The sequence below is a fragment of the Netta rufina genome (genome assembly GCF_964035555.1).
Source record: "Netta rufina genome assembly, chromosome: 24".
Classification (NCBI taxonomy): domain Eukaryota; kingdom Metazoa; phylum Chordata; class Aves; order Anseriformes; family Anatidae; genus Netta; species Netta rufina.
The window spans coordinates 4,396,486-4,421,571 of record NC_140148.1 but is presented as its reverse complement, the minus strand read 5'-3'; the positions used below and the strand labels follow the sequence as shown (position 1 = coordinate 4,421,571).

Here is a 25,086-nt window from a genome sequence, read left to right as displayed (position 1 = left end):
ATAAACAGCAGAGCAATTAAGAAACCAATGTCTCCAGGAACTACCAGTCATGTTTTGGGTTGCAACATGGGCCAAGCCCTTCCAGGGCAACGGGCCATCCCAACAAAGCAGAAATGTTTGTCAGAGCTCTGCCTGGGTCTCTTTCCTGTGGTCTACCCCACACCTTAGCCCTGGCAGTGCCACAGCTTCACCTGGGTTAAACTGGTTGCATTCTCTTGCAGCTGTGGCTGATTCCATTCCTCTGACACCAGGAAAGACAAAGGGTTTACCCCAGCGCACCTTTGGCTCTTCTCTCTTGCCTGCATGGCTGATTCCTTCTGGACATGACAAGGCTGTACCAAGCAGGGCCATACATGAATCCATAAGGAAACATCTTTGTAACTGAGCAGGGACCGGGTGCCCTTCTGATGGGACCTGTTATAGATGTAACCAGGCTCTAATGAGATACTGATGAGAGATATCATGGGGCTGCAAAGCACTGACAGGAAAAATGTCTGCCAGCAGTCAAGCAGGGCCTGGAAACAATGGGCATCCTTGAAGTGCAACTGGGTAACAGAGAGCTGCACACATCCTGAACATAGCCTCTACATAACCAAAAGAAGAAACAGAGAAACAACTTGCCTGAGCAGGAGCAAAGCAAATGGTCAGGAAAAGTGGAAATGAGCGTGAGGAAGTCCCTGTGAGTGCACGTCCTGCACCTGAGGAAAGCTGTTGCATGCTTGGGGGCAAGTGGGCACCTTAGAGCAGCGTGGGGGCATGCAAACTGCCTGCTGTCTTTGCACTGACCCAACCCATATGGGTTCAGGGTCCTCAGGGACTAGAGATTTACGTGTATGGTCCATGACGGGGAACACCAATGCTGACTTGTGGAAGGGGATCAGCCCTGCATGTGTGCCATCACCTGGGCCCTGCCAAGTGCTGTGCTGGGGGCAGTTGGGCCTCATGGGACACATGTTCCTGCCGCACATGCCCATTTGTGCTGGCCATAGCCCTGAGGTAGGGCAAACGAGGGAAGATGAGGGTGGAGTAGAAGCAGTCGGGCATCCCTGCACTTATTCCACCCATTCCCCACATCTGCCATCCATCTTCTGTCCCCACCTGCTTCCCCAGCACAGCACTGTCCTGAGCAAGAAGAAGCCCGTTCCTAAGAGCCTACAGGGTGCCTAGCCTCCACAGCCTCCCACAGACTCGTAGCTTCTTCTGTGAGGACAGCAGAGGTTGTGCTCTCTGTTTGCAGGACAGGGGGGAGCTGTGGGCAGAGATGCTGCAAGGCAAGGGTAGATTGCCCCTTGCTCTGTGAAAGTGAGGAATGTCTTCTTCAGCTCCAACAGGCATTGTCCAAGAGAAGACCCTCTGCAGCATGTCGCAACCTCCCATTGTTCTGGGAGTGGGGAAAAGGCTCCTTAAACACCCATCTTATACCCACCAAAGGCAAGACAATTCTCGCTGGGTGGCTCAGGAGGGCATACGCAGAGGGAAGAAACATCTACAGCCAAGGCTGGGTTGCCGGAAACTTTAATGAGTGTAGAGAGGAAAAGGAGGTCACTCTGAGCAGAGGCCCTTCAGTGCAGGGATCTCCAGGGCCTACTGAGAGACATGGGCCGAGTTTTCAGAAATCTCAGGGTAGCCCCTGGTCAGGCTCCTGCCAATGTTTGCCAGAGGAGGTGAGGAAGGTCCGTCATTCTGAAAGCAATTGCATGAAGACTCCTCCTTCTGTTGTCCAGCACCATGGTCGTGCTGGAACCCCAGGGCCATGGGCAGTGCCTTTAGCAGGGCAGGCACCTTCTGCCACAGTAGCGGCTGGAAATGCCTGAGAGATCACAGCACCCGGAGGTGATGGGGACACCGTCACAGCTGAGGATGCTGCCAACAGCAGCAGAGGTAGAGGATCCCACAACGGTGTTCTGTGGGAAGGAGCTGAGGATGGGGCCGGGCAGGGTCACCACTACGGGAGAGGGCTCAATGACAACGGTGGAGTTCTGGCACTGCCTGACGCAGGGCTCGTTGCAGCTGCTGGCCAGCGGGGTCGGGCCACAGGGCTGGCATGGCAGGCACTGGTTATAGCAAGACATGTCTTGGGCTGGAGTTGAACCTTTGAGAGATGGCAGAAAGGAAGCATAGCACATGGGTAGGTGGGGAGTAGCCTGATTACCCAAAACAAAGGAGCCAAGACAACTGGGGATGGTGGATGTGAAGGTTGTGCCAGGAGGCTCATGGTCCTCATCGCTTTGTACTGACAGGGCCCTTCAAAGAGCAGCCAGATCCAAAGAGACAATCACATTGCACATAACCCAAAAGGCTGCCTCTACACCATGTCACAGTCTCTCTCTACACAGAACGTCTCTCTCCACCATTCTACCATGTCAAGGAACTCCAAGGCCCAGCATAGCTCTCAACCACCACCAGATGAGATGTCTGTTGATGCAAGACCCCTTCTACTTGAGAAGAGGAGGAGAGAGGGCTTCAGACTCACCTGGTTACCAAGGAGGATGAGGCAACAGAATTGGATGAGAGAGCAGAGAGCTGGGCTGCCTTTTATACTGGTACTTCATTGCCGCAGGCCCAGAGGCACCCTTGGCAGAGGTAACAATTTTCTGACAAGCTCATCTTGAATGCAAACCATCCCAACAAATGATATGGGCTGTGCACTGGTTTCCTGCACTGCTGCCTTTTCATTTCCAGATCTAGGCCATGGCCATTCTGCAGTGATGGTTTCTTTAGAGTGCTGGCATGAAATGTCCAAGGATTTCTAGGGCAGGAATGCATCAGCGAGGGCAGAAGACTCACTGGAAGTGCTGGATGGGTCCCCTCTGATCATCTTCATGGCTCTGCTCTGAACCCACTTGAACAGCTCTATATCTTTCTCATGCTGGGGGCCCCAAAGCTGAACACAGCACTCCAGGTCGGGTCTCACTGAAGCGGAGCACAGGCCGTGAATCACCTCCCTCCACATTCTGGACATACTTCTGTCAAGGCAGACAAGCATGGAAACAAAGATTCTTTCCTTGGCCAAATTCAATTCTGGCTTCGATTTAGCTCTCCTAACTTGATTCCTATCTTGCCTCATCAGACTATGTATCTCTATTCTTTCCAGTCTACCTGTCCTTGCTCCTACCCTCTATGGCCTTCTCTTTCATGTTTGAGTTCAGCCAGTTGCTCCATGTTCATCCATGCAGGTCTCCTGGCATTTTGCCTGACTCCCTCTTGGGATGCATCACTCCTGAGCTTGGAGGAGGTAATCCTTGAATATTGCTTGAATATTCCTTGAATATTAACCAGCCTTCTTGGGCCCACCTCCCCTTCAAGGCTTTGTATCATGGTACTCGACCAAGCAGATGCCTGAGCAGACCAAAGTCTGCTCTCCGGAAGTCCAGGGCAGCAAGTTTCTTGTGCTTCCTCCTCACTGTGCTCAGGAACCTAACTTCCACCATTTCACAGTCACTGCAGCCAAGGCTGCCCTTGAGCTTCACAGTCCCACCAACCCCAGGTACTATGAGAACGAGGTCCAGAATATAGCACCTCTCCTTTTAAGCTCACCTTTTGCACTCACCTGAGTGCCCGGTTGCTTTTGTTCACACATCTGCTCTTGTCTTGTGACAACCACTGTGCAGCTGGCTTTGTGTGAAGGCACGTGGGTGCAGAGATTTGTCCAGGACTCCATGCAGGTATAGATGAGCACGTGCGTGTGTCCTTGTTTCCCCTTTATCACAAGCGTATATGCACTTGGCAGCACTCTCCCCTGCTCTGTGCATGAGTCCTGCAGGGGAGCGGGTTCCCAGGGTCAGAAGGAGCCTGAGAGCAGCTGAACGCAGATGGCACCAGCCTCTCAGAGATGTGTGCAGGGAAGAGGCACTGGAAAATACAGCTCCTTTCTCCTGAGCCCTCCTTTTCCTCCCGCTGCAACAATCACCCCCTGTTCCTGCCAACTTCAGGCCCAAACAAGGACCGTATCAGGACAGTTTGGATCCTTGGTTTAATTCAGGATAGCAACGTTTGGAGTGCCTCTGAGTGGCTGTCCATCGTTGACCTTGGGATGTACAGGAGAAGCAGACTGCTGTAAGGCTCCTGATAGTGCCTGTCAGTGAGAGATTTCCAACCCTGGACACTGCCAGGTCCTCCTGGGAGTCAGTGCTGAAGCCAGGCCTATCTCCTCACAGTTGTCTATAAAGGCCTGCCAGCATTGTCTCAGAAATGCATCGCAGAGGGGACAGATTCCCATGGCTGGTTCTGCCTGGACTGGCTGGTTCGCCTGAGGGTAAAGGAGCAGCTGTCACTCCTCCATGTGTAGAATATCACAGCAAAGGGATCACACAATAGCAAGAGTAATTTGTGTGTCCCCCCCTCACTCCCCCTTGTGCCAAATGAATTCTCAGCATTTGGAGTGCTTCAGCATGGCTGACCGTCTGGCACAGTGTTCATAGTTCGTCGGAGCCCTTCCCGCAGGCCTAAGCCTGCAGCTTTGGCATGGAGGGCACCTTCTGCTTGAGTAGCAGCTGGCAGTGCCAGACACCCAGTCCTGCTGAATGCTTTCATTAGGGCCACAAGCAGTCGGAAGGAGGGCACCCTCGTTTGTGCATGGTCCCCAACAAGGGAACACAGGTGGTGACAGCATAGGTCACAAATGTGCTGTGGAGAACACAGGCTGGCTGGAGAAAGGGGCTGACCAGAACCTCATTTTGGTGCAAAGGAGCAAAGAAAAGGAGTTTCCTCTTGGGTAGGAAGCACCCCCAGAGTAATTCAGGATGGGGGCTGGCTGCCAAGGAAGCAAACCCTCAGGAAAGGCTTTTGGGTGCAGGAGGCACCCAGCCACACATGATGAGCCAGCAGCGCGCCCTTGAAGCAAAGGTAGCCAACGGCCCGTGGAGCTGGAGGCATCAGGGGGTGCCCCGCAGTGCGTGGGGCCGGGCAGGTGGGGCGTGGGCGAGGCGGGGGCACAGCCACAGTCGGGCCGCGTGGGGTCGCTGCCGGTGCTTGGAAGTCCCCTTGCAGGGCCTGGAGTTAAACAGCACGGGCCCGAGGGAGCCTCAGAACAGCCACATTGGGTTTCCTCCGTTTTCTGCAGTGGTCTTATTTCCAAGAGCTTGTTGTACAGGTTTCTTCCTAAGCCCAAATCCAGGACCTCTGGCGCTGAGATGACGTCCTGGCAATACAACAAATATCTGTGCTGGACACTCACTCTAATACACGTGTTGGAACCTTGGATCTTGCCAAAGAACTGAGTCACTGAGGGGTTTGCTGCACTAGCCAGCACTGTTGTAGGTCTGCCCTTGGTGCAGTATTCACTCCTGTGTGTGCAGAGCTGCTGACTGCTGAACAGAGGGCTGTGGCGGGGCGTCCTTCCCTGCCAGATAATGTGTGGCTCTCCCGGGGGATTGGGTGGAAAGGGGGTGGGGGAAGCAATCCCATCTTCATTGACAGCAGAGGTGGGTGCAGGCCTCTGTGTCTGGCTGGGTTCTGGATGGGAGGGGGAGGCCACTGGGGACACTTGCCCCTTGCTGGGGCTGCCCACCTGCCAGAAGGGGCAAAAAGAGGGAAGCACACAGCAGCCATGTTGGTGTCCTTTTGCCTTTATGCTGACCAAGTGAAATGTCCTAGGCTTCACAGGCTGTCAGCTGTGAGCTAACTGCACAAGTGTGACGCTCCCAGTGCTGGAAAACTTCTGGCTGGCCAAGGGGTCCTGGAGCACAGCAAAGACTGGCTGGATTCCTTTCTGACTGCTTTAGCCACTAGTCCATCCCTCTCTTGAGAGCCTTGCTGGGGCAGGGGTGAGCCCCGAGGAGCAGCAGGGGGAGAGCTTTGCTCCACCCTCTGTGCTGAGGTTTAGAGGCTGCTTTGAGCTGGCAGAGGGGGAAGTGAACTTGCAAGCTTGAGCTCCCTCTTTCCAGGCACTACGTGGGCACCCTGTGAAGGCGAGAGCGTGACATGGTCCTGCTTTTCCTGGCAGCCTTGTTGGCACTGTCAGACTTAGGTGAGATGTGACTTTGAGGCAGGGCAAGCTAGGGTCAAGGTGGAATCCCATCATTTCTGGAGGGGGGAAATAGGACTCCTTCCTCCTGGAAGAACTAGAAGTGTTTTCTGTAGGGAGAGCAGGGGCTGCAGACCAGTACGGGAGACAGTCTGGGAGATGTCATGAGCAACGAGTGTACAGGGATGAATAAGCATCTGCACTTTTCCTTTGCAGATGCCTAGCGTTCATACTTGCATTGTTCATAGGTACGTAAGGACTCAAATCCTGGTAAGATACTGCTAAAAAGTAGGTAAGCTGACAGACTTGGGTATGGGAATTGAATAACACCTGCAGAAAGAAGAGTGCATGTGTACTTAGCTCAGCATTTTATAGCCCATGAAAAGGGAGACGGAGAGGGGGGACAGTGAACAAGTTGGTGAGCTGATAGACACAGGAAAGAGAGGGGGAGAACAGATACATCTTCAAGCAGTGCTGAGATGCTGTTCTGGCTTTGCAGGTCATGCACAGAAGGACTCTGTGGTGCAGTTTGCACAAGAATCTGCCATCCAGGTGGGACACAATGCTACTCTGCACTGCAATTTCTCCACCAGCACCACTACTCCATACATCTTCTGGTACCAGCAGCACCTGACCCAGTCCCCTCAGTTCTTGCTGCAGGTGAGCAAGTTCAAGCCTCATGTGCATTCCGGGAGGATCTCCTCTGTGCTCTCCATGGAGAACTCCCAGGTGCTTCTCCACGTGCAAGATGCCAAGCTCCAGGACAGCGCTGTCTACCTGTGTGCACTGAGCCCACACTGGTGCCTTCAGCTTGCAGCTTTATACAGGAAGGTGCAGGTGCTGTGAGGTGCAGTTTACTCTCATCACAGTTTGCATGGAGCTCTGAGCTGAGCCTGCCCAGCAAGGACACCTGGGGCTTGTGGTGAGCCAGGTGTGAGTGGCAGCCCCTGCTCCTGATGCCTGGCAGTGTGGTTAGCATAACCAACAGCAAGGCAAATATCCATCATGTGGAAGGGGCTGTTAATGTGCACCCCTGCCTCCTTGTCTCTCCCTCTCACTGGCCCCAGCATGCTGAGACACCCACCATTGTGGCAGCAAAGGGCATTGGTGTTATCAAGCTAGTAATCAAACTAGCAATTTATTTGTAGTAAGCTTTAGGATTTTGTAGTAATTTTTAGTATTTCTAGTAATTTGTTATGTAATAATAAATCCCTAGTTACAACCACAAGCAGTGGCCAGTCCTCATTCTGCCAAGGATCCGCAGAGAACCTGCCAGTGCTCTGTAGTGTTGGGAGACAGAGCTGGGTGTAGTCAGCAGGAGCCTTGTGTTAGAATAATGAATGGTTCCCTTGATAAATGGGCCACATTGTGAAAGGGTTTTCTTGGAAATGGAAGGCAAGATGCAAAGCAGCAATGGCTAAGCTCAATACACCACAGTCCAAATCCCTCAAGGAATGAATTTAATAAATGGAAATATGCATGTACAGTAAGGAAAGAGAAAAGGAAGGAAGGAGAGTTAGCTGGCTGTTAGCTGCAATGTGGAAAATTGAGAAGGAGTGGGCTGGAAGGTGATCAGGCCCAGTCAGCATGAGTTTATGAAAGGCAGGTCCTGCTTGACGAACCTGATCTGCTTCTATGACAAAGTGACGCTCTGGGTGGATGAGGGAAAGGCTGTGGATATGGTCTACCTTGACTTCAGCAAGGCTTTTGACACCGTTTACCACAGCATTCTCCTCAAGAAACTGGCTGCTCATGGCTTTGACTGGCGCATGCTTTGTTGGGTTAGAAACTGGCTGGATAGCCGGGCCCAAAGAGTCGTGGTAAATGGAGTCAAGTCCAGCTGGAGGCCAGTCACTAGTGGCGTTCCCCAGGGCTCGGTGCTGGGGCCAGTCCTCTTTAATATCTTCATCGATGATCTGGACGAGGGCATTGAGTGCACCCTCAATAAGTTTGCAGATGACACCAAGTTAGGTGCGTGTGTCGATCTGCTTGAGGGTAGGAAGGCTCTGCAGGAGGATCGGGATTGGCTGCACCAATGGGCTGAGGTCAACTGCATGAAGTTCAACAAGGCCAAGTGCCGGGTCCTGCACCTGGGGCGCAATAACCCCAAGCAGAGATACAGGCTGGGAGATGAGTGCTTGGAAAGCTGCCAGGCAGAGAAGGACCTGGGAGTATTGGTTGATAGTCGGCTGAATATGAGCCAGCAGTGTGCTCAGGGGGCCACGAAGGCCAACGGCATCCTGGCTTGTATCAGAAGCAGTGTGGCCAGCAGGTCTATGGAAGTGATCGCCCCCCTGTACTCAGCTCTGGTGAGGCCGCACCTCGAGTACTGTGTTCAGTTTTGGGCCCCTCGCTACAAGAAGGACATGGAGGTGCTTGAGCGAGTCCAGAGAAGGGCAACGAAGCTGGTGAGGGGTCTGGAGACCAAGTCTTACGAGGAGCAGCTGAGGGAGCTGGGCTTGTTCAGCCTGGAGAAGAGGAGGCTCAGGGGTGGCCTTATCACTCTCTATAGGTACCTCAAAGGAGGCTGTAGTGAGGTGGGGGTTGGTCTGTTCTCCCACGTGTCTGGTGACAGGTCAGGGGGGAATGGGCTAAAGTTGCGCGAGGGGGGGTTTAGGTTGGATATTAGCAAGAACTTCTTTACCGAGAGGGTTGTTAGGCATTGGAATAGGCTGCCCAGGGAAGTGGTTGAGTCACCATCCCTGGAGGTCTTTAAAAGACGTTTAGGTGTAGAGCTTAGGGATATGGTTGGACTAGGTGATCTTGAAGGTCTCTTACATTCTGTGATTCTGTGATCCTCAGAGAGGAAGGGTCCCTTGTTGGGCCGGGATCTCCCAGCACACAGGCGTGATTTTTACTCCTGTAATTAGGATAGTACACGGTGACTTCACATGTAAATACTCCTAATCTTTGTTCTTCAGCTGTCTATTCATATTGCATTGCTAGGTGATATATTCAAAAGCCAAATGAAGCCACACTCTTCTTGAATGAGCAAAAGAACACAAGGCAATGCGCACATTCTGGAACATAAAAAATTCCTACTAGAAATTGGGACTTTTGTTGCTTTTCTTGAGGGTGGATTGTGAATATAGATGGATGCCAGCAGGAGTGGCCTTCTAGTACCGAATAAAACACCATAATTTGGAGGTAACACAAGAAAGAAAAAGGGAATAGCATAGGCAAGTTTTTTTTTCTGATGCTGGGTACCCTGAGTTATGGAGCTGTACTGGGACTGTCTAGGACAGAATTAACATTCCCCACAGTAGTCCCTAGAGTGCTGTGCTCTGCACTTGGAGCTAGAACTCCACTGCCGTCGCAACAATGTTTGGGCAATTATGGACCAGTGCTGGCACAACATCAAGATTCTTTCTCCAACACCTCCAAAGCCAGGAAGTGGAGGGTGGGCAAAAGGAGGGAGGGGACATCACCATGGCAGCTGACCCATATCATCCAAAGGGATATTCCATACCATGTGATGTCACACTCAGCAATAAAAGGTGGAAAAGGGGAAGGAAAGCGGGGAGCTCTCATTATGAAGACATCTGTCCTCCCAAACAATCGCTATGAGTATTGAGGCCCTGCTTGCCAGGAGATGGCCAAACATCACTTTTTGTGGGGAAGTAGAGAATAATTTTCTTTTCTCTCTGTGCTTCTGTGCAGCCCTTGCTTATTTCTCTCTCTTACTTTTCCCTTATATTAAATTTATTTCTTCTCACCCTCTTCTGATGAGGGGGAGTAAGAGAGTGGTTGTGGTGGAGCTCACCAAGGAACAGAAGACAGACCACTTGTCAGGGCAAGGCACATGCTGCAGATCCTGCTCCTGCTGAGATTCACTGGCATTGTTATCTTTGGAGATTTTCTGGGATTTTGTGTAATTCTTCTTTGAAATGGAGAACTCTATTCATCAAACAACAACACATTGCTTCACTCCTACAGACTTGCCACATGCACACTACCACATGCCAAAGGATGTGGACAGCACAGCTCTGTCCAGCACAGCAGAGCTCTGTGCCTATTCAGGCGAGCTGCCATGCAGATCCCAAACTTCTCCACGAAAAATCTCCTTCTGTTTCGGGACACCACAGGCAGTGAATAGGATTCACTGCTTCATGCGGTAAATATTTTTGGAGAGAGGGAGAACGTGCACGCTGCCTGGGGGCTATGAAAGGAGCAGTTGGGGTCTGCAGGGCTTGGAGTGTCATTCCTTTGGATGTCTGAGAAGTACACATTTGAGGCATTGACAAGGCAACTACCCAGGCACAGCCTAGCCAGACAAGGTGTTAGGGGTGGTGATAGAGGGGGCCCAAGCATCAGGGAAGCAGAAACTGCTGGGGATGTGGCCCTGGGTGGGTGCCCCCTGTGGCCCATCATTGTGAGTGCACGTGACCCACTGAACCCACATCCTTTTCCCTGCTGACTCCTCACCCCTTGCCCGATGGAACAGGTTGTCCTTGTCCCCCCTAGGCTCGTGCCATCCAACACCCCAATGAAGCCCCGTTCCTCTTGCAAATGCTAGGTTATCCCACCAGAACAGGACACAGCCAGAAACCCTGGATGCTGCGTAGCATGGTTCCTCCCTTCTTTCTGGGGATGTGAAAGGCATCTACTCCTCACACAGGAGACAGGAACATTTCTATGGAGCAGAGGACCCCAAGGTAGAAAGAACAAGCTCAGTGGGGAAGAATGCCCTGACATCAGCCATGGCCAAACAGTGCCTGTGCAGAAGTTAGAAGAGAAGGCAGATGTAGTTGGGGAAGTGAGGACCCCACTGGGAGAGGAGACAAGAGCAGCCCCTGCACATGATGCGGCTCCCAGAGTTCCCAGGATCCCTGACTGTGACAATCCTCAGAGGTTGCTCCTGCCGGAGGAGGGAGAAACCCCAGGGAGCATTTGGGGCACAGTCTGACCAGACCATTTCTCATCGCTGAATCTCCTCCTGTTCCCCCAGCAGAGTCATTTCCGGCAGCTCTGTTCTCTTGGGGCTGGGAGGTGCTTTTCTGACTCTCTCTCCCACAGCAAACAAGAGGGTCGGTCTCAGCATGCACCGTGGGTATCTCATCTTCACTGCCTTCCTGGGGCAACTGCTGGGTAAGTGCTGGCTTTTAATCAAGGTATAAATCTGCTTTCCCCAGGAAGCCTTACCACATTTATGTGGGGAACAGCTTTTGAATCACAAGGAAAATGTTGGTAAATGTTGTCTCCTGTTTCTGGTTCTTGGCCGGTTTCTATCATGATACTGTTATTCTTCAAAATTTGGAAATGGAGATGGAGAACAGACCTCTCCTGCTTCTCTCGTCCTTTCAGTCCATCCTTTTTCTGCATCTCTCTTCTGGTCCGCCTACTGTAACCAGAGAAGATTTCATCAGTCTCTGCAGTCCCTCATTTCTCCCTTTCCTATAGAAAAAAACAGATTGTGTCCAAGTCAATACAGGACATTAAAGCTCTCCTCCCATGCACATTACCAGGGTGTCCAGTCTGTCTTCTGCCTGATGTGTGAGGCAGGAGGAGCAGGCACACAGCACAGCTCTCCTCAGGGTCCGCTCTGGCCAGGGAGCTCTGAGCTCTGCCCCCAAACCACCTTGCTGTGCCTCAGCCCTGGGGACCTTTCAGCCCAGTAAAGGACAGGGGGCCTTACCTCCCACAGGTCTGAATTCACTCCTGTTTGGCTGTCTGGAGATTTCCCCACAGAACTGCTGACCTTCTCTTTCTTCCAGAAACCACGGGGCAGGTGTCCGTCACCCAGCAAGAAGGACAAGTCACCGTGGAGCAGGGAAACACCTTCCAGACCAATTGCACATACCAGAGCTCCACACCTGATGCCTGGCTCTAGTACCAGCAGAAGAAGGGACAAGCCCCTCAGCTGATTACACATCAAGCAGTAGCAGGCACCAAGCAGAGTGATCGTTTCACCACGGAGCTGAACACTGAGGGGAAATCCAGTGTTCTGCGTCTGAAGGAAGTCAAGCTTTCTGACAGCGCCTTGTACTTCTGTGCTGTGAGTGACACCCTGGTGCAGGAAGGTGCCCTGGCTGTGCAACAACTCTGGATGTGGAGGGCACTTGTTCTCCAGAAGGATTCTGTCATTTCCAAGACAATTGTGAATCTCCAAATTGTGAATATGCTCCTCCATCTCAGACTTCAGTGTTAGCCAAGAGATAATTCTGGCTCAGAAGCACCTATTGATTATTGCTCTAACCCAAGCAGTAGATGTGTTATGCGTAGAAAGTCTCGGTCCCAGCGTGAGAGCTGGGCCGGGGCTAATACCTGATAGGCCAGATTCCAGAGAGGCCTGGATGAAGGCTCCATCCAGTGATGGCCCTGCACCGCCTAAGAGGCTGGCTAGGCCAGGCTGACAATATTTGGCCAGGCAGGCACAGGCACACAGGCAGCAGAGCTGGGGCAATGCCATGCTAGGCCTGAGCTTGAGCAGAGCCCCCAGTCTTTGGGCTAGGGGCCAAGAGTCCTTGTGAAAGTAAAGCACCCCCACACCACAGGGCCCCGAGGTGTGCTACTGTGGGAAGGTCCTCACCTGGGTGTGGAGAGCAGTGGGGCTACATGGAGCACAAGGGCCACTTCATCTTCAAGGCTCTGGGAATGACAGAGGAGCTTGGTGCCTGGGAGAAGATCCCCCAGCGTGTGCCCTGTGGTTGGGCTGGTGCACACCCTGTGACAGTCAGGGCCCATACACAGACCTTGCTGAGTGCACAATCAGGTCCCATTCTCACTGCTATGTCTCAGCAGAGACTGTGGGATACCTGCCCACACAGAATGTCTTTTCTGGAGCATGGTGCAATTGTGCCACCTATGAGGTCTCTGAGTTCCAGGGCCTGATGAAAGATGATCCATGCTTGGGGAAAAGAAAGCAAGACTGAGCAGCCATGAGTGTTTGGGCATTGGTCCCTGTCCTGGGCCTGCCTTCATGAAAAAGGAATTGAGTTCACAGGGCCTGGGGACTCCAGTGTGTGGCCTGATGGGACTGGTACCAGAACGAACCTGTGGATCCCCTCAGCCCTATGCATCTTGGCAACAGCTGGGCCATGCCAGAGGCTGTGCTGAAGTGTGATGGGGATGCACAGGGAAGCTGTTCTTGCTCTCCATGCCCAGACATGATGCCCATGATTAGGTGGTGGAGGAAATGTGAAAGTCAATGAGAGACAGAGGGCCATCGCCAAGACAATTACCCATTCCCAGTTTCTGCAGTCCTTTGAGACCATCTTTGTCTGAACCTCCATCCCCAGCACAGCTCCACCCAAAGCAAGACGAACACTCTTCCCCAAGAGCTGGGGCCTCCAATGTCAACAGCGCTTGTCTAGGCGGAGATGCCACAAGTCAAGGACTGGTGGCTATTGGCAGTGGTGGAACTAGGGATGTCTTCCTCACCTTCAAGAAACAGTGCCTGAATGATGAATTGCTGCAGTATGCCCCACCCTCCAGTGCCTAGAGGAATGAGGCAGTGCCCCCAGCCTATTCCCATTAAGGAATGGTTTTCTCCCTTGGCCATCAGTATCCAGATGAAAAGACCACACAGGGACACACTCAGGGTTGCTGCAAATGTTTATCAAGGCTCAGGAGGGAAAGGAGGTGACTCCAAGAGGAGGCCCCGAGATCGTAGCACAGCAGGAGCAGACAAAAATCTGTTAGCTTTTCCAATGGCAGACTTGCAACAGGGCATCAATCTACCTGGCCCACATGGGGAGGATAGGAAGACAGGATAGGAAGACATTGGTCATGTTGTCATAGACTCAAGACTGGCCCCTTCCTATCTGTCTTTACAGGACAAGACAGAGATGGTCAGGTCCTCTTACAACAACAACATGAGGTCTCTTCTTCCATCCATTTTAGTCCAGCAGCATGTTCTGGGTTCCTGGGGTCCTGGTCTGGGGCACTGTCTGGCATCTTTAGCAGGGGCGGCACCTGCTGCCACAGTAGCGGCTGGTAATGCAGGAGAGGTCACAGCACCCAGAGTTGATGGGGACGCCGTCACAGCTGAGGATGCTGCCAACGGCAGCGGAGGTGGAGGATCCCACAGCTGTGTTCTGCGGGAAGGAGCTGAGGATGGGGCCGGGCAGGGTCACCACCACGGGAGAGGGCTGGATGACAATGGTGGAGTTCTGGCACTGCCTGACGCAGGGCTCGTTGCAGCTGCTGGCCAGCGGGGTCGGGCCGCACGGCTGGCATGGCTGGCACTGGTCGTAGCAGGACATGTCTGCGGGCAGGAGGTGCACCTGGGAGAGAGGGCAGATAGGAAGCAGAACATGGGCATGCGTGAGAAGCAGCCAGTCACCCCACCCTAACAGATCCAAGGCACAGGCAGTACTGTGAGCTGGAGGCTGTGCAGGGATGTGCGAGGCATTCTTGGCTGCATCATGACAGGGCCCAAAAAGAGCCACCACAGCCAGGATACACCCTAGGCTTCAGCATAAGAGCCATCATATCAAAGACCCAATCTTCCTCCATGACAACCCTTCTACCCCTTGACTCTCCCACAACCAGCAGTCCCAAGATATGGCAGGGCACACAGCTGATAGCAGCTGAAAGGTCCAAGGAACTGAGTCCTCCTGTGGGAGAATGAGGGGGACAAGAAGGGGCTTCACACTCACCTGGTTCCCAACAAGAAGAAGGCCAGAGAAGTGGATGATTGAGCACGGAGCTGGGCTGGCTTTTATAGTGGGCCTTAGCTGCCCCATGTCCAGAGGCATCCCTTGAAGCAGGGACTATTTTCTGACAAGCTACTCATGCATGAAAAACATCCCACCTAATGATACGGGATGTGTGTTGCCTTCCTGTGATGCTGCTTTTCATTTCCTGCTTTATGCCCTTTCCCCAAAGAAGGCAACTTCTGAGTGGCAGGTAGGGAGGCCCAAGTATTTCCAGGCAACACACCTCACTGTGGGCAGAAGACTCAGCTCACGTGCTGGAAGAGTCCGGTAAAAGCAAATGTTGTCAGTCTGGGTTACTCCCTAGGGACTCTCTGGGGCCCTTTTGGCTACAGGTGACCCAGCTCCTGACTGTGACCCTACCCCTGCTGACACTGCCCTCAGGGAATACCTGCTGGCCTGTTTTGCCTCCTCCTGCTCTGACCCAGCGATGTCTGTAAAGGGGGAGAGGTTGTGCAGGGCCCTTTCTGGATCACAAAAGAAAGGCCCAACAGGTCAGTGGCTGTTTTAGTTAGAAGGAATAACAAGATGAATGTACACAGAAAGGAAACCTTTCACGTGCAGGTGATCCTGCCTTCTACCAGCATCGGACAGAGCCGGGTGGATTTTCCCAAGACACACAGTGCGGATCCTGTCCATAGGGAAATCCTTCTTCACTCCCATAACTTGATGCCTTTCATTTTTTGCTTTAAAAAATGAATAAAATCATACACCATCTCCTTACATGTTGCAAGCTTATTTAATTCATGACACCCATCAGTGATCAGTAGCAGCACTCCGGCACTTTCCTTACCACTGCTACTCAGGCTAACAAATGGGATTTTCAGGCCTTAAGTTCAAGGTCCAAGAAAGCTGACATTGTCTTGTCAAGAGCCCTGGCTCCAGTGCCTTCTGGAAGGCTCTCAGTCCACCTCCCCTCTCTATCACGTCAAACTATGTACTTGGACCAAATGCTGTCCAGAATCTTTGCTGTACAATGTGTCATGTTCATACACATGTTCCTCCCTTGTGGGCACTTGCCTGTACTGGGGCTATGTGGGACAGACTCAGCATTCCCCACAGCAGCTCCTAGAGTGCTGTGCTCTGCTCTTGGAGCTAGAACAGCATTGCCATCACACCAACGTTGGGGCTATAGTGGAGCAGTGCTGACACAGCATCAAGACTCTCTCCAAGCCCCCCAAAGCCAGCAGGTATGCAGGTGGGCACGAGGTTGGGAGGGGACATCACCAGGGCAGCTGACCTAAACCAACCAAAGGGATATTCCGTACTGCATGATGTCACACTCAGCAGTGAAGATGTGAAAGGGGAAGGAAAAACAGGGGTGGGCATACTAAGTCAGTGCTTCCAAACACTTCGACGAACATCACTTGCTGATGGGAAGTGGAGTATAATTTTCTCTCAGTTTGTTTCCAAACACCCTTCGCTCTTTAGTTTTATAATTTTTCTTCCTTTTTCATTTAATTATATTATCCCTATCTACACTTGTAAGCCCTTTAGCTTAAATCACATTCTCTGCGCACATCTTGCTTTCAGCAGGGGGTGTGAGAGAGCTGTGTGGTGGATGTTTAGTTGGCAAGAAGAGAGCAAGAAGGAACCCGAGAACAGCTGAACAATCACAGAACAAAAGCAGCCCAGAAGTGCCCACAGCACATATGCTGAAATGCAGCCTTCTGTATCTGAAGCCCTCTTTCTCCTGAGCCTAAGAAGTTCATTGCCAATTTCAGTCCCCAAAAAGGATAGGCCCACAACAGTTTGGATCCTATCTATAATTCTGTACCACAGGATTCAGAGTGTAAGAGCATGGTGGCAGTCACCCCTCCCTGCCTCTCCAGGCCAGGACACAGCTGCACTCCCCATGGCTAGAGAGTTCAAAAGGATGGCGTTAGCCTTATGTACAGGGAGAAAGGCTGAGAAATCCTGCCATCTTTGTGCAGGCCCAGCCCTGCGTGGATCTACTGCCGGTGCAGTGTCAGTGGTGTATGGGGTGGGACAGAGGTCCCCCATGGGGAAACCAATGCCACACATACATCTGTGACTCATGGGCCTGGTGCTGAGTTATGCAGGGCCTGAAACCTTGGGCAGAAGTGGCATCGAACGAGAGGAACATGGGTCCTGGTGTTGCTGTGCTGTGGGAGGAAGGACAGACCCTGTGGGTGCCACACAGAAAGCCAAACAGACGTGTATTGTCTACTCCCACCTCACAGGGGGATTCAAAGGAAACAGAGCTGAACTCTGGAGATGAAGCATACTTAGTCCGGGGCTAATGAGTGCAATTTCAGAAATGGGTAGGTTTGATTATATGGATGAAATATACATGGAAGAAATATTTACCCTGAAGGCGATCAAGTCCTGGAGCAGATTGCCAAAGAGATGCTAATGGAGCTCCATCCTCAGAAGAGTTCAGACTTTGCCTGGACTTGATCCTGAGCAACCTGATCTGATGACACCCACTCTGAAAACAGGGTTGGACTATGTGTGTGCTGGAGGTGCAGCCTGTGATCCTCTGGAGGAGGATCATGCACAGTCACCACATGTCAGCCTTGGAGGGATGCTGTTGACAGATCAGTGTTTCTGATAAATTCCAGGGTGACCCTTGATCACGTACCGATATCATTCATGGTATCAAAAGCGGGTGGAGGGAACAGCACTCATGCAAACTGCTGCTCATGTCAAAAGATGCATGAATTCATGGGTGCACTCACAGACACTCCTGGATGCATACTGAAGTATATTTGGGCACACACAGAGATAGTTGTGCACACAGTGAAGAAAAGAAATACTGCTCTCCTGAACTCCAGGGTTCTGATTTTACTTTCTACTCTCTCTGAAGGAACATCCTGGCTTGCTGAGGCCCTGCTGTGTTTTACCTCCAGAAGATATCGAGTGGTGGAAGGCAAGGAATCCTGAGCAGCAACTCTATCTCCTTCCCACAGGAGTGAGGGGAAGGTCTAGAGAGAGGTTTCTTCTGTTGCTGCTGGGTTTGTCTGAGAGCTGAGAGCTGCTGCTCTTTATTCTGGACTCAGATATCTACCTCTTGATCCAGGCTGGGAATACACTCATGTGTGGTGCCCAAACAGACCATGCATCCTTCTGTGTAGTTTGTCTTTGGAAACCTCTCATTCACTGACATGTGCCATGTCTTGGTCAGGATGCCTCTTTATGGACAATTTACTTTTCCAGCTGTGTGGTCTGGCTCCTCTTCCTCCACTAGCGGGCCTAAACTGGGATGTCCTCTTCACACTCATGGCCTATGACCAAGCTGCGTGCATCTGCCACCCACTGCAGAACTCCAGTCTGGTGGGAGGCCTGTGGGCTGAGCTCCTGCTCCCCTCCTTGGCACAAGCGGTGCTCACCCTTCGTTTGCCCTGCTCTGGCCCTACACAAATGCAGCTTCTTCTGGGACTCGCTGTCAGTCATGCAGCTGCCTTCTGCAGAGAGCTTCTGAACTGCTGTACTCCTTGAATACAACAGCACCACCAGTTTTCCTGTGCTCCTTGAGCTCCTGCAGGGTGCTCCTGGTCTCCCTCTGAATGTAGACATGTGAGGAGATACAAGACACTGTCTGCTCACTCTCACTTCCCTGCACTTGTATCATGCCGGGGGCTACGTTCCCTCCTCTATACCCACCCCATTGCCAACTTCTCCCACAACGAAGTGGTGTCCATCTTCTCCAGGGCTGTGATTCCCTCGGCTCCATGCACCAACCTACAGCGTAAAGACCAAGAAGGTGAAAGAAGCCATGCGAAACCTGAGAAACGGAGGTTGTTTCTTTGTTTCCTCTGCTGTGTTCTCTGTCTCTGCTTTCAGGGCCATGCCGTTTTCTCTACTCTCTTCTGCAATGGAGGTCTTGGGGAAGCTGCCATCACTGCTTCCACAGCAGCCCTTATTTTCTTTCTTACCTTTCAGCTCCTCCCTCCTTGCTTCCTACCCTAGAAGCAGCCCTTCAGCACTTGGGAGGGGGGCAGAGAGAAAGAACTGCAGGAAGCTGGAAACAACACACAGGGATACAAACCTGACTGATAGATGATGAGGGAGGAAGAGAAGAGATCAAATGTGGGCAGTCACAACACTAGTTGGTGGCCTATCAAGAAGCCACAGGGAGGTCAGCTTGGGCCTTGCACCTCCTACAGCTGTGGGCTAGGACACATGCTGGGATGGGCGCAGGACAGACCTATACAACCCCATGAGGGGACGTGCAGGGAAATGGGAGCCGGGAGGAGCACACTAGGGCAGACAGAACAGGGTGTAAAAGGGGCTGCAGCCTGTACTTGCGTGGCTGGGCCCTGCACATGAGCACCGCTGTCTGTCCTGTCCTCTTCTGGAATATTTCCTTACGTCTCCATAATCTCGCTCTGTCCCATGCACACATGTGCTGCAAGGAGAACGTAGCAATTCCTCATGGAGTGGCAGAAGTGGATTTGATGCTCGCTGCTGGAGTCAGACTCAGCGCGAGGACATCCCTGCCCTGTGCTGTCAGCTGCTGGAGCCAGGGGTCCCCCGAGCAGGGAAAGGGGGTCTCAGCCTCCAGGAAAATGTGGCAAGTCCATTTGGGGGCTCCAAAAGCAGCTACTGGGGGTACTGGCCTGGATGTAACTTCCCCAAATGGGCATGCTTGTCCCTGCCTGTGTGTCTCCCAGGTACGTGCTCAGCTACTATTGCCGTGAAGCCTGTAAATGGGAAAGTGGCAACTGTGCCCCTCAATCTGGGTAGAGACGCTCGACCGACGATGACAGCTCAATGGGCAGTGCCAGACAGCAGGGCCCCGTACGGTTTGGGGTGCTGTCGGGGCACTGTGTCCCCGGACCCGTTCCTGCTGCTGGCTTTCCACACCTGCAGCAGTGCCGGCCACAGCTGTGATACCAGCGCACCACAGCACCAAGCTCCCAGGCCCAGCCCAGCCTGACCCGTTGCCCTCCACTGGGGACGCTTCAGGCAGGCAGCTGCTTTCTCCTCTCCCCCTTCTCTCCTCTCTCCCTACTCATCTCCTACCACGTTCACTGCCCTCCTCTCCCCTTCCCACTCCCAAAGGAGATGCCGTAGCAGACGGGCAGCTGCTGTCTCCGCTCCCTCGCCCTTTCGCTCCCGCTCCCACTCCCACTCCCACTCCCTCTGCCTCTCCTATCCCGGGCTGGGCTGGAGGACGGGCAGAGCCCCGCGGGCAGCAGCCGAAGCCCTGCCCGCCCACAGGCGCCCAGCACTCGCAGCCCGGGCCAGCCCCCGAGCGGCCCCGGGGCGGAGCTGGCGGCGCCGGGCGGCGGCGGCGGGGAGGAGACGCCGCGGGCGGAGCAGAGCCGGGGCTGGCGGGGGCAGCGCGGCGCGGGCGGCGGAGCGGCGGGATGCGGCAGGGCCGGGCCGCAGGGCTGGCGGCGCTGGCCGCGGTGCTCCTGGGTGCGCGGGGCTGCCGGCGCCGGGGACGGGACGGGACGGGACGGGACGGGGCTGCCCTCGCTTCTGGCCCGCCGGCTTCTTACGGACCTCGCTCCCCTCTGGCCTCCCTCTGCAGCCATCCCGCCTGCCTCCAGCGAGCTCAGCCGGCCGTTGCCTCCCACCTTGCCTTGCTCCCTGCCTTCCTCCTCTCCTTTCAGCACACCCTCACTCATTCCTGCCTGCTTCCCTTCTCCTCCTGGCTTGGACTCTCCTTTCAAACAGCCGTGCTCGGATTTGGTCCCCAAATAACCATTCCCAGTGAAATGCCTTTGTGTGTTTTCTATTGAGGGAATGCTCCCATCAGCTGTCAGCCGTTTTCTTCCCTTTCCCTCTGCATAACATTTTCGGTGCATCAAAGCCATTTGCTGAGTTTTCTCCTTCGTTTTGTTCTTGGCAGTGGCTGCAGGCAGAGCCCAGGTGCAGCAGGAGCCGTGGGCAGAGACCAGGGAGGGCACCGGCATCAACATCACCTGCTCACACCCCAACATGCAGACTGGTGACTACATCTACTGGTACCGTCATCTCCCGGGCCAAGGACCCGCATTCCTCGTGAGCGCTTTCAGTGGGTCCAACGCACTGACGGACCTGCCGGGGAGGCTCGAGGTGGCAGCTGACCGCCGGTCCAGCGCCCTGTGGCTCACCGAGCCCCGTCTTCGGGACGCGGCGGTGTATTACTGCGCCCTGAGAGCCACGGGGAGAGGAGCCGGGGCTGCGGCCGTGCAGGAACCGTGGCGGGCGGGGCCGGGCGTGTGTGGCGGGGGCGAGGCAGGGGCACAGCCCCCAGGGGGCGCTGCCGCTCCGCCCGCCAGGACCACCTCGTCCCGCAGCCGCGGGGGTTCCCCCGCCAGCCCGGCCCCTCCAAGGCACTTCGGTTCTGCTGAAAGGGTCTGGAGCCTGGGTGCAGCTGAACGGAGATGGCAGCAGCCTGGCAGAGGTGTGTGCAGGGAAGAGGCACTGAAACACAGCCCCTTTCTCCTGAGCCCTCCTTTTCCTCACGCTGCAACAATCACCCTCTATTTATGCCAACCTCAGGCCCCAAAAGTCAGGAAAAGTGGAAATGAACATGAGGAAGTCCCTGCGAGTGCAGGTCCTGGGCCAGAGGAAAGCTGCTGCAGGTTTGGGGGCAAGTGGGCACCCTAGAGCAGTGTGGGGGCATGCAAACTGCCTGCTGTCTTTGCACTGACTCAGCCCATGGGAGTGCAGAGTCCTCAGGGACTGGAGATTGCTGTGTATGGTCCATTACGGCGAACACCAATGCTGACTTGTGTAAGGTGATCAGCCCAGCATGTGTGCCATCACCTGGGCCCTGCCAAGTGCTGTGCTGGGGGCAGTTGGGCCTCATGGGACACATGTTCCTGCCGCACATGCCCATTTGTGCTGGCCATAGCCCTGAGGTAGGGCAAACGAGGGAAGATGAGGGTGGAGTAGAAGCAGTCGGGCATCCCTGCACTTATTCTACCCATTCCCCACATCTGCCATCCATTTTCTGTCCCCACCTGCTTCCCCAGCACAGCACTGTCCTGAGCAAGAAGAAGCCCGTTCCTAAGAGCCTACAGGGTGTCAAGCCTCCACAGCCTCCCACAGACTCGTAGCTTCTTCTGTGAGGACAGCAGAGGTTGTGCTCTCTGTTTGCAGGACAGGGGGGAGCTGTGGGCAGAGATGCTGCAAGGCAAGGGTAGATTGCCCCTTGCTCTGTGAAAGTGAGGAATGTCTTCTTCAGCTCCAACAGGCATTGTCCAAGAGAAGACCCTCTGCAGCATGTCGCAACCTCCCATTGTTCTGGGAGTGGGGAAAAGGCTCCTTAAACACCCATCTTATACCCACCAAGGGCAAGACAATTCTCGCTGGGCGGCTCAGGAGGGCATACGCAGAGGGAAGAAACATCTACAGCCAAGGCTGGGTTTCCAGAAACTTTAATGAGTGTACAGAGGAAAAGAAGGTCACTCTTAGCAGAGGCCCTTCAGTGCAGAGATCTCCAGGGCCTACTGAGAGACATGGGCCGAGTTTTCAGAAATCTCAGGGTAGCCCCTGGTCAGGCTCCTGCCCATGTTTGCCAGAGGAGGTGAGGAAGGTCCGTCATTCTGAAAGCAATTGCATGAAGACTTTAAACATCCATCTTATACCCACCAAGGGCAAAACCATTCTCACTGAGCAGCTCAGGAGGGCATATGCAGAGGGAAGAAACACGTACAACTAAGGCTGGGATGCAGAAATCTTTAATAAATGTAGAGAGGAAAAGGAGGTCACTCAGCAGAGGCCCTTCAGTGCAGGGATCACCAGGGCCAACCAAGAGGCAGCATCCTTTGCCCATGGAGGAGTTCATGCAGGGCATTTGTCTGCTGTAACCACAGTGGCAGGGCTGGATCTGAGGATCCCCACAGCACAGGGGAGGAGAAGAACACTATGAAAATTGAGACAGGGGGGTAGGTGTTAGAATTGAAGGAGAGACATGGACTGTGTTTTCAGAGATCTCAGACTAGCCCCTGGTCAGGCTTCTGCCAATGTTTGCCAGAGGAGGTGAGGAAGGTCAGTCATTCTGAAAGCAATGGCCTGAAGACTCCTCCTTCTGTTGTCCAGCACCATGGTCGTGCTGGAACCCCAGGGCCATGGGCAGTGCCTTTAGCAGGGCAGGCATCTTCTGCCACAGTAGCGGCTGGAAATGCCCGAGAGATCACAGCACCCAGAGGTGATGGGGACTCCGTCACAGCTGAGGATACTGCCAACGGCAGCAGAGGTGGAGGATCCCACAACGGTGTTCTGCGGGAAGGAGCTGAGGATGGGGCCGGGCAGGGTCACCACTACGGGAGAGGGCTCAATGACGACAGTGGAGTTCTGGCACTGCCTGACGCAGGGCTCGTTGCAGCTGCTGGCCAACGGGGTCGGGCCACAGGGCCGGCATGGCAGGCACTGGTTGTAGCAGGACATGTCTTGGGCTGGAGATGCACCTGGGAGAGAGGGCAGAGAGGAAGCAGAGCATATGGTGAGGAGCAGCCCCATTATCCCACCACAAAGGAGCTAAGACAACTGGTGAGGGTGGATGTGGAGGCTGTGCCAGGAGGTTCATGGTCTTCATTGCTTTGTACTGACAGGGCCCTTCAAAGTGCAGGCTGATCCAATGAGACAATCACATTGCACATAACCCAAAAGGCTACCTCTGCACCGTGTCCCAGCCTCTCTCTACACAGAACGTCTCTCTCCACCCCTCTCCCATGGGAAGGAACTCCAAGGCCCAGCATAGCTCTGAACCACCAACAGATGAGATGTCTATTAATGCAAGATCCCCTCTACTTGAGAAGAGGAGGAGAGAGGGCTTCAGACTCACCTGGTTACCAAGGAGGATGAGGCAACAGAATTGGATGAGAGAGCAGAGAGCTGGGCTGCCTTTTATACTGGTACTTCATTGCCGCAGGCCCAGAGGCACCCTTGGCAGAGGTAACAATTTTCTGACAAGCTCATCTTGAATGCAAACCATCCCAACAAATGATATGGGCTGTGCACTGGTTTCCTGCACTGCTGCCTTTTCATTTCCAGATCTAGGCCATGGCCATTCTGCAGTGATGGTTTCTTTAGAGTGCTGGCATGAAATGTCCAAGGATTTCTAGGGCAGGAATGCATCAGTGAGGGCAGAAGACTCACTGGAAGTGCTGGATGGGTCCCCTCTGATCATCTTCATGGCTCTGCTCTGAACCCACTTGAACAGCTCTATATCTTTCTCATGCTGGGGGCCCCAAAGCTGAACACAGCACTCCAGGTCGGGTCTCACTGAAGCGGAGCACAGGCCGTGAATCACCTCCCTCCACATTCTGGACATGCTTCTGTCAAGGCAGACAAGCATGGAAACTGTGATAAATTAGTAGGGGTTTGTTCATTGTCCTTGAGAATTTAAAGAATCTACTGTGGAGATAAGGTTTCACAACTCACGGCATTGTAACATGGGGACAAAGCAAGACATCCTGTTTTGCCCCCACCTGAACACAAGCACAACGCATGATCACCGGAGGAAGAACAACGACCCCCAACAACAGACTGCGCAATCTCAGGACAGGTCTCGACAAGTCGACAAGTCGACAGGTCTCGACAGGTCTCGACAAGTCTCGACAAGCCGGAACTTCAATGCTATAAAACAGCGACACTGGAAAGGGGAAGTTGCGTGCCGTGATGGAGCAGAGACTCCCCAGCCGCCCAGCGCTGTTTTGCTTGTGTCTGCTTACTTGATTAATAAAATAATTTCAATAGACCAGTAAATTGTGTGGTCTAATTTATAACAATTTGGTGCCGTGACTCGGATGAAGGCAATCTGATTGAAAGACCTTCGGAGGGGGCGCCCCGCTGATTTCAGCGGCCTTCGCTAGGACTACTTTCATTCAAACCCTTCACTGACGAACCCAAAATTAGACACAAGCAAATAAAACCGGTAAACCCCAGGCAACCTTTGTGCACGAAGCCCGAACGAAGACCCACGGGGTGGGTAAGTATAGGCCGGTGTTCCGTTCGGTTGGGGTTGGGTTTCCCAGAGTGTGACAACTGAGACGTCCAATTGCGGACGAAGCGAGAGCGGACCCCTCGGTAGTGCGGTTCCCACATCCCGCGAGGGACTGGGCCACGAAAAGGGGGAGCGTGTGTGTGTGTGTGTGAGGGCACTCTGGAAGATGGGACAGAAGAAGAGTAAGCCTTCTGGTCCCATGGATGGGGTAACGTCTGATGTTAGGTTCCCCCGGGATTAATGATTAAAAATTGGCAGGATTCCCCTTTTAGGCGGGGAAGAAATAAAGTAAAAATGATACATTATTGTGTTGAAGTTTGGGGTGGTAAACAGATTCGAGGAGACCACCTTTACTGGCCTGTATTTGGGTCTTTTGAAGATTGGGTTTGTCAGGCCTAAATATTTATGTAAACTCAAAGGAACCCTTTAGTCTAGAAGAAAGTGAGTATGTGCACCTCTGGATAAATTCAGATACGAGGATGCATCTATATCCTCTAAAAGAAAAAGGAGGGCGGGATAAAAAGAGAAAGGACTTAGAAGTCCCGACACCACCC

The 25,086-nt window shown here is 53.4% G+C and overlaps 2 protein-coding genes and 1 pseudogene across 3 annotated transcripts; all 3 read right to left on the bottom strand.

Annotated features, from left to right (window-relative positions):
- Positions 1 to 1,766: 1,766 nt before the first annotated feature.
- On the bottom strand, positions 1,767 to 2,072 carry LOC311218319 (feather keratin Cos1-1/Cos1-3/Cos2-1-like; the record flags this gene model as incomplete). The annotated part of the gene is made up of 1 exon (XM_084300966.1): positions 1,767 to 2,072. The coding sequence occupies one exon, from the start codon at positions 2,070 to 2,072 to the stop codon at positions 1,767 to 1,769; it is 306 nt and encodes a 101-aa protein (XP_084157092.1).
- An 11,791-nt stretch (positions 2,073 to 13,863) lies between these two features.
- Positions 13,864 to 14,664, bottom strand: LOC311218317 (feather keratin Cos1-2-like; the record flags this gene model as incomplete). The annotated part of the gene is made up of 2 exons (XM_084300964.1): positions 13,864 to 14,190; positions 14,566 to 14,664. The coding sequence occupies 2 exons, from the start codon at positions 14,662 to 14,664 to the stop codon at positions 13,864 to 13,866; spliced, it is 426 nt and encodes a 141-aa protein (XP_084157090.1).
- Positions 14,665 to 22,668: 8,004 nt separating this feature from the next.
- Positions 22,669 to 23,450, bottom strand: LOC311218277 (feather keratin Cos2-3-like; annotated as a pseudogene). Its single transcript has 2 exons — positions 23,372 to 23,450; positions 22,669 to 22,976 (listed from the first exon to the last, which is right to left on the bottom strand). The product of its transcript is annotated as a feather keratin Cos2-3-like (transcript).
- Positions 23,451 to 25,086: the final 1,636 nt, after the last annotated feature.